At 41.9% G+C, this 13,849-nt stretch overlaps 2 protein-coding genes across 2 annotated transcripts; one reads left to right on the plus strand and one right to left on the minus strand.

Annotated features, from left to right (window-relative positions):
- Positions 1-2,630: 2,630 nt before the first annotated feature.
- On the plus strand, positions 2,631-11,188 carry TMED6 (transmembrane p24 trafficking protein 6). Its single transcript, XM_079116924.1, has 4 exons — positions 2,631-2,972; positions 5,049-5,175; positions 6,768-6,916; positions 10,343-11,188. Exons 1-4 carry the CDS (start codon positions 2,676-2,678, stop codon positions 10,574-10,576), a joined length of 807 nt encoding a protein of 268 aa, XP_078973050.1. The 5' UTR covers positions 2,631-2,675; the 3' UTR covers positions 10,577-11,188.
- Positions 11,189-11,783: 595 nt separating this feature from the next.
- Positions 11,784-13,838, minus strand: NIP7 (nucleolar pre-rRNA processing protein NIP7). The gene is made up of 5 exons (XM_079116927.1): positions 13,646-13,838; positions 13,441-13,527; positions 13,208-13,346; positions 12,398-12,538; positions 11,784-12,181 (listed from the first exon to the last, which is right to left on the minus strand). The coding sequence occupies exons 1-5, from the start codon at positions 13,699-13,701 to the stop codon at positions 12,062-12,064; spliced, it is 543 nt and encodes a 180-aa protein (XP_078973053.1). The 5' UTR covers positions 13,702-13,838; the 3' UTR covers positions 11,784-12,061.
- Between the last annotated feature and the right edge of the window lie 11 nt (positions 13,839-13,849).

A 13,849-nucleotide genomic window follows, 5' to 3' on the forward strand; every position in this document is an offset into this window, starting at 1 on the left:
TCAAAAGAGACTGATGTCAGCCAGGCACAGTGGTGCATGTCTATGAAGCCAGCTACTTGGAAGGCTGAAGCCAAGTTTGAGGCCAGCTTTGGCAGTTTAGTGAGGCCCTGTCTCAAAATAAAAAATAAAAATGGCTGGACATGTAGCTCAGTGGTAGAGCACTGAGTTTAATCCCTAGTACCATGGGGAGGGGAGGAGCCATTGAACTGGATGTTCTAATCCTTGGAAGCCATGTCAGACAATGTGGAAGTTTCCTCTTAATTTGTCCATTTCCTCATGTAAAATACTTCTTGGGGGAACAAAAGAATTCCCCCTTTCTTGCTTTTGAGTGAGTAAAAGGCAAGGCTTAAAGATATGCTAAAATTTTAAAATTTATCCTTTAATTACAAGTTGGAAACTTTGCATAGCTTTATTATCTTTTACTATGTGTTCTGGGGTTTGATCCTACTGTTTTTCTATTAGCTAAACCCAAAGGAAGCCACAGGGAGAAGGTGAGAACTTAAGCTCTTCTTGGCTTAGTTGCCTTCTGTTTGCTGTGAGGTGAGGTCTTTCTCCAAACTTGATTAGAGTCCAGAAAACTTTCCTCCCCTCTACTCTCAACATTGTTTAATGGTTCTCTCAGGGTAGAAGGTGAAAACATGATGCATTTAGGGAAGCAAAGTATCCTAGTCAGTGTTTGTCAAGTTTGGGAAATGAAGCTGGGCACTGTGCACATTACTGTAATCCCAGCTACTTGGGAGGCTGAGGCAGGAGGATCACAAGTTCAAGGCCAGCCTAGGTACTTAGGGAGACCCTGTTTCAAAATAAAAAGGGCTAGAGATGTTAGCTCAGTGGCAGAGCACCCTTGGGTTTAATCCCAGTACCACAACAAACAAACAAAATCAAACACTAAAATGTGTAATTCCATTAGCCTTTTTTTCATAGAACTTAAGTGTTATTTTTATTATGTTGTTACTGAAATGTGTACACACAGAACTCTGCTTATGGCTTCTTTAGAACTATAAAACTTCATGAACTGATAGAAGCTAGTTGCTGTCCCCGACATGACTGGTGTTAGTACTATGGTGGCAGCAGGGCTTGGGTATTGGGGCTACTGAGGTGGCCCCAGGTTCTCCTGCCTTGACTTCAGCAAGACCACCACAGACCCACTGTGCCTTCCCAGTGCTGGGATGCCATGTGACCTTGGCTGGAACTGAACCACACTTACTAAGTCTGTTCTCTGCTTATTAGTTGTGAGGCTTGGAGTCATTAGTTGTGATGACTTCTGAAGTAGTTCTTGGTTAGAAGGTGCTAATGCAGTTTTTTGTTTTTTGGGTTTTTGTGGATACTGAGGATTGAACTCAGAGGCAATCACTGAGCCACATCTCCAGCCCTATTTTATATTTTATTTGGAGACAAGGTCTCACTGAGTTGCCTAGCGCCTCTCTTTTGCCGAGGCTGGTTTTGAACTTGCTATCCTCCAAGTTCAGTCTCCCAAGTTGCTGGGATTACAGGCAGGCGCCACCACACCTGGGCAGTTTTTGTTTTTAAAGACTGACTGGAAAAAAAAAAAAAAATGTTTAGACATCAGAATATGGAAACTGACAGCCTGAAAAACACTATCCTGGAAGTTAAGAGCATGAGCCCCATTAAGGGCCCAGCCCTGCCAGCTGTGTTTGTGAGACTGTGTGCAGCCACTCGAATCTAAAATGTCAAGTGTCCTCATCACAGTACCTCCGGGCTGCTGTGAGACTGAAGTAAGAAAGATGCAGGTAAATTTATTAGCTCAGTGCCTGCCATGAAGTCAGTGGTGTTTGAAGTCATCAGTAAAAGAAGAAAGATTGATGGTGTGAACAATATAATAGTCTTGAAGTGGGTTTTGGATGGCCCCCCTTTTTTTGTTTTAAACCTATCAGGCTGAAAAAGTTATGAATAAGAGAAGAAATGAAGCCAAAGGATTTGAACAGTGTCATTAAGTGGGGTTTGGATAGCTTTGGATGCATTGTCAGGTTGAAGTTAGCAGAAGGAAGGTGACTACCAAGTAGAGAGGACTGGGTATTGTCTTTGCCACTCTACTCATCAATTTAAACATTTGCTCACACAAGCTGAGCTTTGCTCTAAACTAGTTCTAGGTAGAAATCTGTTGAAACACGTTGCTCTGGATATTTTACAGGAGCAAGAGATATCACTGGCAAATGTCATGAATTTAAAAAAACAAAAACACCTCCAGCCAATCTTTGTCAGTATATTTAGATGGCTGTAAATGCATTTACCCAATATTTCATCCCCAAGAACCAAGAATTGAAAAATGATGGCCTAAGGAATGGGTAGAAATCTCTCTGATGAGGTAGTAGATTCTATCACCCATGGAGTAGGTCTGATAAGCTACTTAGTTTTTTGTTTTGTTTTTTTGGGGGTACTGGGGATTGAACTCAGGGGCACTCGACCACTGAGTCACATCCCAGCCTTATTTTGTATTTTATTTAGAGACAGGGTCTCACTGAGTTGCTTAGTGCTTTTGCTTTTTGCTGAGTCTGGCTTTGAATTCAAGATCCTCCTGCTTCAGCATCCGGAGCCACTGCGCCCAGCTAAGCCACTTAAGCCAGTTTTTGAGGTAAAGGAAAAAACTCTCCCATGAGTCAAACATGGGAGTTCTACGTATAGCTCTAAAATTGGCTGAAATATAACCTGAGTTAATGATTAGTCCAATGGTTATCAGAACTACCTGGATCTACAGGGCTTCGAGCAGTCCACCTGCAGAGGAGTCAACAGAAGGCAGCATGTCCCCTTTACTCCTTAGGGCTTGGCTATTGGTTCTAAATCTAGTGATTTCTGCTAGGAGCCAGAAGACAGAACCCTTAAGTGGCTCTGGGGACCAACCGCTCTTCCATAGAGCTGATCGACATGACTTTGCCATCATGATCCCTCCAGGAAATACAGAATGCTTTTGGCAATTTGCCCACCAGACTGGATACTTCTATTTCAGTTATGAGGTACTTGGGTTTCTCTGGCCATATGGGGAAGTTTTTTTTTCCTTTTGTAACATGAGTCAGGTTTAGATCAGACCAAGTTCTAGCTGTCTATTATGCTGTGATCCCCACCTACTGATGAAATAGATCTGCAGTTAGAGGGAAACTCTTGGTGAGAGCTGGCGGAATAATCATTCGCCAATGGGAGGTAAAACATATGGCTTGGCTTCTCAAACTGGGGCTGCAGAAGTGTGCTCAAAGCCATGGGACCAAGGAGATATCTCTCCCTGGAGAGGCAACCATTTCATTTACTTGGATTTTGGGATGAGAGGAGAAAGGATACATTTTTAAAAATATTTTTTAAAAAATGAATACATGAGTCCCCAGCATACAGAAATAAATAAAACATGAATATAATACAAAGCCCAATGAAAACACATGAACTTTGCAGATTGACCAAGAGGTTTTTAAAGAAAATTACTGGGCTGGGGAGATAGCTCAGTTGGTAGAGTGCTCACCTCACAAGCACAAGGCCCTGGGTTCAATCCCCAGCACTGAAAAAAAAAAAAAAAAAGAAAACTGCTGTACTGAATGGGGCTGAGGGAGCCACATCTACTCCACTAGTAACCTTTAGAGGTAATCATGGCAGACTGGATAATTGCTGGCTCAAAGTTTTCCATGCAGCCAGACATCTACTTCTTTTAGCAAGGTAAATGTGTTTGTTACTTCTCTATTAGTCAAGTACTTTTGCCCATATTGTGATCTTACACCGTATTGCTCAAGGATGATGAACACTTAAAAGTTAGAGGCTGTTCTTTTCTTTCCTCCCTCCTTCCTTTCTTCCTTTCTCTAGGGATTGAACCCAGTGGTGATCTACCACTCGGATACATCCCCAGCCCTTCTTTCCTTCCTTCATTTTTAAAAATTTTTTTCTAGATGTTGATAGACCTTTATTTTATTCATTTATATGTGGTGCTGAGAATAGAACCCAGTGCTTCACACATGCTAGGCAAGTGCTCTACCACTGAGCCACAACTCCAGCTGCCCTCTTCCTTTATTTTTATTTATATTTTATCTATATATTTTTGGGGCTGGGATTGAATCCAGGGGTGCTTAACCACTGAGTCACATCCTCAGCCCTTTTAAAACATTTTTCATTTTGAGACACGGATCTTGTTAAATTGCTGAGGGTCCTCATGAAATTGCTGAGGTGGCCTCGAACTTTAGATCTTCCTGCCTTGTCCTCCCTAGCTGCTGAGATTAGAAGCACGAGCAACCACCCCCTGACCTTCCTTTATTTATCCCATACTGGGGATTGAACTCAGAGGCCCTCTACCACTAAGCCACACCCCTAACCTTTGTTATTTTGAGACAGGGTCTTGCTCAGTTGCCCAGGCTGGGCACCGTCTTACTATCCTCCTGCCTCACCTGAGTAGCTTGGATCTCAGGTGTGCAACACTGTGCCTGGAGAGGCTGTTACCTTTCCTTTGTTCTTTATCTTAGAAACCTGTTAACGCTTCAATTTTTTTATATAGTAATAGATAATATTGATCTTACTCCACCCCACCATAACTTTTAGAGCTTTTTCTTATCTTTGAATTTGTATTAAAACAGTAGCTACTATAGCTTGGGTTTATCAAGATCCAGTTTGGGGACAGGTGTCCATGGAATATCTGCTATAGGCATGGGCTGCCAAGCAGCAAATGCCCAAATCTGGGACACCACCAGGGAGCTCAGCAACCAAGTAAGTTCAGCCAAGAACTCTACAGGCAGAATTGTACATACCAACTGATCCATACAAGCTGTGTGGCTGGAGACAGTCTTCTTCTTTAGCAGGGGAGCCATTGGCATTTTGGACAATTATTTGTCCTACCGTGCCATGTCTGACATTGCAGATTGTTCAGATGCGGCTCCTCACAACACCATTACTGTGACAACCAAAAAGCTCAATTCCAAACTCACCAGAAGGGGGATTGGGTGGTCGGTACCATGCCAGACTGAGAACCACTGTGCTGATGATTATGGGACGTCAATCTTACCACCTAGCTGGCTTCTTGGTGATGTAGCAGGGCCTTTTGTCCCTCCTTAATGTCTTGGCAGGTTCAGCGGATACTCGGGATGTCACATGAACGGCATGTTGCTGCCACTGCACATACCCCACAGGGTTTCCTCGTAGGCACCTCCCAGGATGTTCGGGGCCAGATTAATTTCTTTGTCCAAGAGACAGGTCTGTTTTCATCCCCACAGCTATTATAATAATCACAGGTTTCTATGAAATTGGGAAAATAATGAGGAAGTACATAGAGATGGTGAAAACAGTAAGATGGTAGGAAGAAAATTTAGCCTTCACCTCCAAGAGTTTCTTGGAGACCTCTGACATCTAAGGATGTCAACTGGCATTCCAATGGCAGTTTGGGAGCAGGGTCTCAAGGTGAGCATTATAAACCCAGGGTATCGAAGCTCAATTTTGTTTTTTCCTGGTAAAAGGGACTGACCCCAGGGGCTCTCATGCTAGGCAAGTACTCCCACTGAACAACACCCATAGCCCGAAGTTGCCCAGGCTGGCTTCTAACTTAGATCCTCCTGCCTCAACCTCTCAAGTAGCTGAATTATAGGTGTGCGCCATTCACTGCACTCAGTGGAAACTCAATTTTCTCATCTCTCCAAATGATCAAATTCTTAGAAAGTGACTAAAACAAGGCTGGGGAAATGGCTCAGTTGATAGAGTGCTTGCCTTGCAAGCACAAGGGCTTGGGTTCAATCCCCAGCACCGAAAAAAAAAAAAAAAAAAAAAAAAAGGAGTGACTAAAATAAAAACAAGTTATAATACATATTTCCAATTAACAAATTTATCATGGGGTCACATTTCTTTCCAGTTACCAGAATATTTCAGTCATTTAAAAGCAGATTCAGCACAAAAGAAAATGCATGGTCATGTGAGAGACCCACACTCCACAGCAAAGCACTTCTCCAGCTAAAGTACCTAGAGCCAGATCAAGCCTATTCACTTTGGACAGCACCAGGCAATCTTAGTAACTAAGCAAGTGTCCTAATAAACAAGACAGATTTCCCAGCAGAGGCATCAGACAGTCCTCCATTGTGTAGCACATGTGAAAGATACTCATTCTATACTAAAGGATGTTTAGCATCTCTGGCCCCTACGGTGCAAGGAGTGCCTTTCAAAAATTGCCACACTTTTATAATTCTGCCATGACCCCTGACGCACAGAGAGGTGACCCAGTTCAAAACAGCTCTAATAGAAACCCCACCAGTTGCTGAATAGACCACCCTGCAGGCAATTACTCCAATAGGGCAGTTTTTTCATTCACGAAGCATCAATTTTTTTTCCTAGTTTCAAGTTCAAGATGGTGTCCTCAGCTCTAACAGTGTACAAGACACAGAAAAACACATGCTCTTAATTCCAACAGTCTGTTGAGAAGGAATATCTTAAATAAGAGATATGGCAATTACAGGTTAGAAAGGAAAAACATTGTTATCTGCCCAGTATAGAACGAAAGTTATGATATTTAATAAAATATATTGATAATATTTAGTAAGACTAGAACAGTGTCCTCCATGTTTAAAAATGGGATATTTCCTAAGTAAAAAGAATGTGCAGGGCTGGGGAGATAGCTCAGCTGGTAGAGTGCTTGCCTCGCAAGCACAAGGCCCTGAGTTCGATCCCTGGTACCGCGAAAAAAAAAATAATCAAAGAATGTGCAGCAGTAGCAATTTAAAAAGGGGAATAGGTATCTCCAGGAAAACCTTAAGATAGGGTGGGAGACCAAAGACTTGGTAATGACCTAGGAATTCCTACAGGTTATTATCAGCTTTGCCTAAAAACTCAGCAAAATCACTTTGGTTCTGTGCAAGTGTACCTCAACTTTGGAGTTTTCTACGAAGGGCCAGAGATGGACCACGAACACATTCAAAGAAAAAAACTGAACGATACCCTGGATGCAATTCAGGTAATATGTTCTGCGACAAAGAAATATCCATGGAAATTGATTTGATAAAGATTAAAAATTATGGGGGCAATATCCTTGAGGATTCATATTTGTAGAAACCAAACATGCAAGAGGATCTGGTTTTTTTTTTTTTTTTTTTTGCGGTACTGGGGATCGAACTCAGGGCCTTGTGCTTTTGAGGCAAGCACTCTACCAGCTAAGCTATCTCCCTAGCCCGAGGATCTGAATCCTTTAACAGATTTTTATGACTTAGAACTCTTTAAATTCCTCCTGTTTTATTCCACAGGCTAGTAAACTATGGCTCACAAAACCAAATAGGGCCTACTACCTGTATGTTTGTGTACACACATGTGCGCGTACACACACACACAGATATAATCCATATACAATTCACTAACCTTAAGTACATTTCATTGGCTTTTAGTATATTCACAAGGTTGTACAACCATCCCCAGCATCTAATCCAGAATAAGTTCATCACCCCAAAGAGAAATTCCACCCGCTAGTCACTCTCAATTCCCCCATGATCTCTCCAGCTGGCAACCACTATTCTATTGTTTCTACAGATTTACCTATCCTGCAAATTTCACATAAATGGAATCACGCATGTCACCTTCTGTGATTGGCTTCTTCCACTCATGTTTTCAAGGTTTTGGCATGTATTAGCAATTTATTCCTTTCTATGGATGAATAATATTCTCTTGTGTGAATAAACATTTTATTACCCACTTATCAGTTGAGGGACCTTTGAGTTGTTTCTACCTTTTGGCTATCACAATGTGACCATGAATGTGCCTACAAGCATTTGTGCTAGTTTCTACTTTGGTCTACCTAAAAGTGGAATTGTTGGGTTACATTGTACCTGTTTGAGGAACAGTCATACTATCTCCCACAGTGGCTAAATCATTTTACCTTCCCATCGGCTGTGTATGAGGATAATTTTGACACATTCTGACACTAATTTTATAGTCACACTAGTGAATATGAAGTGGTTTGTGGTTTGAGTTACATTTCCCTAATAATTAATGTTAAGCATCTTTTCAGGTGCTTATTGACCGTTTGTGTGTGTGTTACTAGGGATTGAACCCAGAGGTGCTTTACCACTAAGCCACATCCCTGGCCTTTTTATTTTTAAGAGGTTTTTTTTTTTTTTTGCGGTGCTGGGGATCGAACCCAGGCAAGCACTCTACCGACTGAGCTATCTCCCCAGCCCAAGAGGTTCTTGCTAAATTGTTTAGGGGCCAAGTTGCCAAGGCTGGCCTTGAATTTGTGATCCTCTTTTCTCAGCTTCCCAAGTTACAAATGCTTCCGAGATTTAGTGCTCAGCTGCATATCTGCTTTAAAAATTCTATGCTAATTCTTTTTTTTTTTTTGTACCAGGGATTGAACCCAGGGGTGCTTAACCAGTGAGCCTCATTCCCAGCCCTCTTTTATATTTTTTTAGAGATGGGGTCTCACTGAGTTGCTGAGGCTGGGTTTAAGCTCTCGATCCTCCTGGGTCGCTGGGATTACAAGTATGTGCCACCACGCCTGGTTTCCTTTGCTCATTTTTAATTTGGGTGGGTTGAGCTGGGGATTTGATTCAGTTGTAGGACGCTTGCCTAGTATGCACAATTCTAGCACCTCACACTCCTGCCATAAATAGAGTTATTTTTTGTGGTACTGGGGATTGATCTAGGGGCACTCTACCACTGAACCACAACCCCAGTCCTTTTGAGATAGGGTCTTGCTAAATTGGCAATGCTGGCCTCAAACTTGTGATCCTACTACCTCAAGCCTCCCAAGTCACTGGGATAACAGGCATGTGCCCAGCTTGGGTTGTCTTTGTAGAGTTGTTTTATTTATATATCCTGGACAGGAGTCCATATCAAATAAATGATTTGCAGATAATCCTGTGGGATGTTTTTTCACTTTCATTCTTTGTTCTTCTTGTGGTACTAGAGACTGAAGCCAAGGGCCTTGTGCATGCTAGGCTTGTACCCTACTACTGAGCTACATCCCAGCACCACCCCCACCTTTTATTTAATAATTTTTATTTCGATGGACACAATACCTTTATTTATTTATCGTTATGTAGTGCTGAGGATTGGATCCAGTGCCTCACATGCGCTAGGTGAGCACTCTACTACTGAGCTACAACCCTAACTCCATTTTAAAATTTGAGACAGGGTCTCATTAGGCTGCCCAGGCTAACCTCAAATTTGTGATGCTCCTGACTCAGCCTTCCAAGTGGCTGGGATTATAGGTATATACCGCTGAGCCAGTTTTTCTCTCCTGATAGTCTCCTTGGTGTGCAAAAGCTGTTTTGTAAATGGAAGTTTTATTTTTATTTATTTTTGTGGTACTAGGGACTGAACACTATTGTAAATCAGTTTTATTTGAAGAGTCATGCTCATTTGACAAATACAAGGTATCTATGGCCACTTTTGTACTACAATGGCAGAATTTAGAGTTGCAAGAGACAAGATGGTCTGTAAAACCCAAAATATTTACTGCCTACAGGCAGTAAGAAATCACCAAAAGTATAATAAAGGGCGGAATACATGCCTAAGTACAGAGATCCTCTGGAAAGAGCTTTCTAATAAAGCACTGAAGCTTTTTCATCATAAAAAATAAAACAGGTTGGGGATATAGCTCAATTGGTAGAGTGCTTGCCTGGCATGCACAAGGACCTGGGATCAATCCCCAGCACTTAAAAAAAAAAAAAAAGAAAAGAAAAGAAAACAACTTTTTATAGGGGGACTAGGGATGTAGCTCAGTGGTAGAATATTTGCCTACTACAGATGAGGAGGCCCTGGATTCTAACCCCAGCACCACATACGCATTTTTTTTTTTTTTTTTTTTGGCATGCTGGGGATTAAACCCAGTAACGTGTGCATGCCAGGCAAGCACTATACCACCAAGTCACATCCCCAGTTCCCCAATATTAAAAAAAAAATAACCACTCTGCCACCCTGTTGTAGAAACTGCTTTTGATATACAGCAAAACTAACACTGATTTTTTTCCCCCTTTTTTGGTACTAGGGATTGAAACAAGGGCCATTCTACCCAAGCCACAACCCTACCCTGCCCTGCCCCTGATTTTTGAGTCAGGGTCTCACTCACTCAGTTGCCTTTAATTTGAACTTGTGATCCTTGATCCTCCAGCCTCAACCTCCTGAGTCAATGGGATTACAAGAGTGTGCCACCATGCCCAGCTTCAAAGTTAGCATTTATCAACTATAATAGTTTTACAGGGCTGGGGATTTAGCTTAGTGGTAGTGTTTGCCTAGAGTGTGCTGGTTTGAGCCCCAGCCCTGCCAAATACATTTTATTATATACCTTAAAATCATGAGTAAATTACTTGACTTTCTGATAGGTTAGTGCTGGTGAGCACCCATGAGGATAGTTGGGGGTGGATTCCTTTCTTTATTTTTTCTCCCACAGGAGAGTACACGAAAGGTGCACAACAATGTCTTCCACATGTGGCGATTCTACACCTTGACACGAATGAGGAAAACGGCTGACTTTTTCCTTGTCCAATCAAACTACACCTATGTGAACTGGTGGTCAGCATCCCAGAGCCTTGTTATTGTTCTTTCTGGGATTTTGCAGCTCTATTTCTTGAAGCGTCTCTTCAGTGTTCCAACAACTATTGACACAAAAAAGCCAAGATGCTAAGCTGACTCCAGCATCTGGGCTTTTCTTCTGGGGCAGCAGCTTTTTCAAAACTTTGGTCAAATCAGCTTTGAAAAGTTATTGAGGGAAAAAAAAATCAATTTAATATTTTAATCTATTGTGATTATCAACAAAAGCAAAAAGGCAATAAAATTCATAGTGCAAATGTTCTGTTTAACTATTTCTAAAATAAGTATTAAATGCCAAGATCAAAACAGTGTTCATTACAAAGCAGTCCATTAGCCTTCAGTGATTCTACTTAGAGGTTAACAGAAAACCGTGGAAGGGAGAAGAGTAGAAGATGATGGGACAAAAGCAAATATGCTTGCAGAGAATAAGAGGAGTTGGTAGAGTGCTTTTTGTAGTTTAAAGTATTTTATTTTTAAAGATGTCAATTTTGGAATTAAAAGTATTATATTCATTTAAGAAATTGTTTTGTTTTACAGTACAGGTAGCTTTGAAAACTTCTGTCTCTAAAATGTTCTGTATAAAATACTGTAATTCTATAAGTGATTTTGAGGAAGTATGAAGATCAAGGAGCTGAATTACTTCAGGGTTTGTAATTAGTGCTTTTTGTTCAGTCTAGTCAGGTAAGTAAAGGTTGATAAGAGAAGTGTTTTATAAAATCAAAGTAATGAAACAAAATTACAAACTGGGATCATTCCATCCAAGAAAAAGATTTTAAAAAATGTAAAAAACAAGACAATGTAATCAAATTATACTCATAAGTATATAAGACCCTATGCTTAGTCAAAGAAATATGTAATATATAAATAACTCCTCTACCATTTTCTCCAACACCTATTATTTGCCAGACACAGTGCCTTATGCTTTACAATCATGATTCCTAATCCTAAAAAAACATTCTTACGTTGATGGCTAAAGTTGGTTTTTAGTTTTTTTTTTAAACAGAAGAAAATGAAGCTTACCCATGGTCATACAGCTGGTAAGTGGCAGAAGTGGGATTCGAATCCAAGTTTTTCTTATACCATACAGCATTTACTGTATAGAAAAACAGCTGACTAAATTGCACTTATTATTTTAGCCAAATTCATATCTAAAACCTCAGACATGGCCTACTATTCTTATATAGCAGTATTTATCTTTATCTTTTGTGATATTAATAAATAACAAAGAAAATCCATTGTGTTCTTACCATGAGTCTGGAAAAGTGTTATCACAGATAACAATTAATACTATATTCTTGTCCTCAGTTCCAATAATTTAGGAGCTATTACTCAGAACAAGAGCCCTCTGATTCAAATATAAAAATCACAAATGCAAAGATCTAAAACCTCACTTTTGAGTCATTTCTGTATAGGAAGAAAGAGCCTGCACTTGTCAGTGATAATGAGAATATTAAACTAAGAAGTCCCTGTAGAGGTCACAGTGCTGACAAAATTCAACATGATGGAGGCATCTGCACAGACACAGGAAACAAAGCTAGGCCCTTCCACACAGCTGTTAAGTTCTCGCGATGACTTCATTTTAAGTCAATGTCTCTTCATGACGTACATATTCCCCAATGTCTGCTTGATGAAATACCACAATCGCCATGGGGTCTACTTTCCTGCAGTCTTGTGTAGACTTTGCTGCTACCCCAAAACCCTGGGATTCAAAAGAAGAGACACTAATTCACTCAAGTCATTCAACAAGCCCATGCTGAGGATTGAAAACAATAAAAATGAGAAAAAAACACAGTTCTTCTCCTAGAGGAATTAAAAAAATGCTTAGAAATTAATCTCTCAGATGGACAGACTGAAAATACACCCTTCTTGAATCAAAAGACAGTTGGATTTTGTAACAGCTACTATCTTTACTTACCAAAGGGATGTCTGCCATGGAGTACACCACCACTCCCTGGTACTGCGAAGTGTTTTCAGTGATTCGACCCAGACCAGATTTCAACACATGGTTTCCATACAGGAAGGACTGCTCTGCTCCAGGCTTTATCCACACTTTATACTGTAAGACAAAATTAAAATACAAAAGAGAAAAAACAGTCATAGTTATATCCCTGTGGACAAGTTACCTGCTGCTCTGTGATTAATTTCTGAAAAGAATTTGGAGAGAGGGGGAGGTGATGTTTCCCTCAAATTGTTCATCCGCTGAACAGAACTGCCAAAAAGTTCCTCAGCTCTACAAGCAATTTTTCCCATGGACAGTTTAACAGCTCTTTTTCTGGATCCCAGTACTCTCCTCATCACAGTCATTTATTTGATTTCTCATCTTGAGCTGGATCTGCATAGGCTTTTCTACTTTGCTGGAGATAACTATACAATGCAGCTGCACGGCCAAGCAGCAAGTCCTACAAACGTCCCCATGTGCTGGCACAGGGCCAGGTACTCTCAGGCACTCCACAGAAAAACAGCTGCCCAATAATTTGCGGGTTTTTTTGGTGGGGAGGGAGGTACTGGGGACTGAACCCAGGGTGCTTTACTACTGAGCCACATTCCCAGCCCTCGTTTTGTTTTGAGACAGGGTCTCACTAAATTGCGGAGGCTGGTCTTGAAATTGCCATCCTACTGACTCAGCCTCCCGAGCTGCTAGGATTACAGGCATGTGTCACCGTTTTGACGTGCCCCTCATCTTCGATCTCCTTCCCAGTGACGAAATGGAAGGCATCCCACAAACCTTGGCATACGGCGCAAGGTAATCCAGAGCTGTAATGTGCAAACGGAACTTGTGGGTCTTAGTGAACTTTCCAAAGCAGGTCCCCAGCGATACCAGCTTGTCCCCGGAGATATTGGCGCCCAGCTTCAAAATCTTCTCACTAACGGGATAAGCGGGAGGAAGGTTTCGAGTGAGGGAGGCTGACGGGACGCCAGCCTCCACTCGTCCTCACTGCCTGCCCAGCAACGCCTCACCTCACGTAGTACACCCGGTCGTTGTGTAGCCTGAAACAGTAGGTGCCATCGGGCCTGTCGACCAGCAGCTGAAGATTCTCCCCGATGCTGAGGGTAAAAAGAGGACTGGAGGCCACGCCCGAACGGATGCACCCCGGTACCGCGTCCCCACTCCACCCAGGGTCCACCGCACACACACTCCCTCGTCCGCCCCGCGTGCTCCTACTATTTGGCTATCTTCTCAAACATTACACGGGTCTCCTCCTCAGTCAAAGGCCGCATTTTCCCGCTGGGTTGAAACACCGGATCCTCGTGCCTCAGTAGTCAGAAACGGAAGTCGGGTACCGGCGGCTCCCAGGCAACCCAAAGCCTGCCTCTCTAGCCCTGTCCTGCACTAGTGCCCCCTTGCCTGGAGGACCGCCGGGGAAAG

The sequence above is a fragment of the Sciurus vulgaris genome (assembly GCF_902686455.1).
Source record: "Sciurus vulgaris genome assembly, chromosome: 17".
Classification (NCBI taxonomy): Eukaryota; Metazoa; Chordata; class Mammalia; order Rodentia; family Sciuridae; genus Sciurus; species Sciurus vulgaris.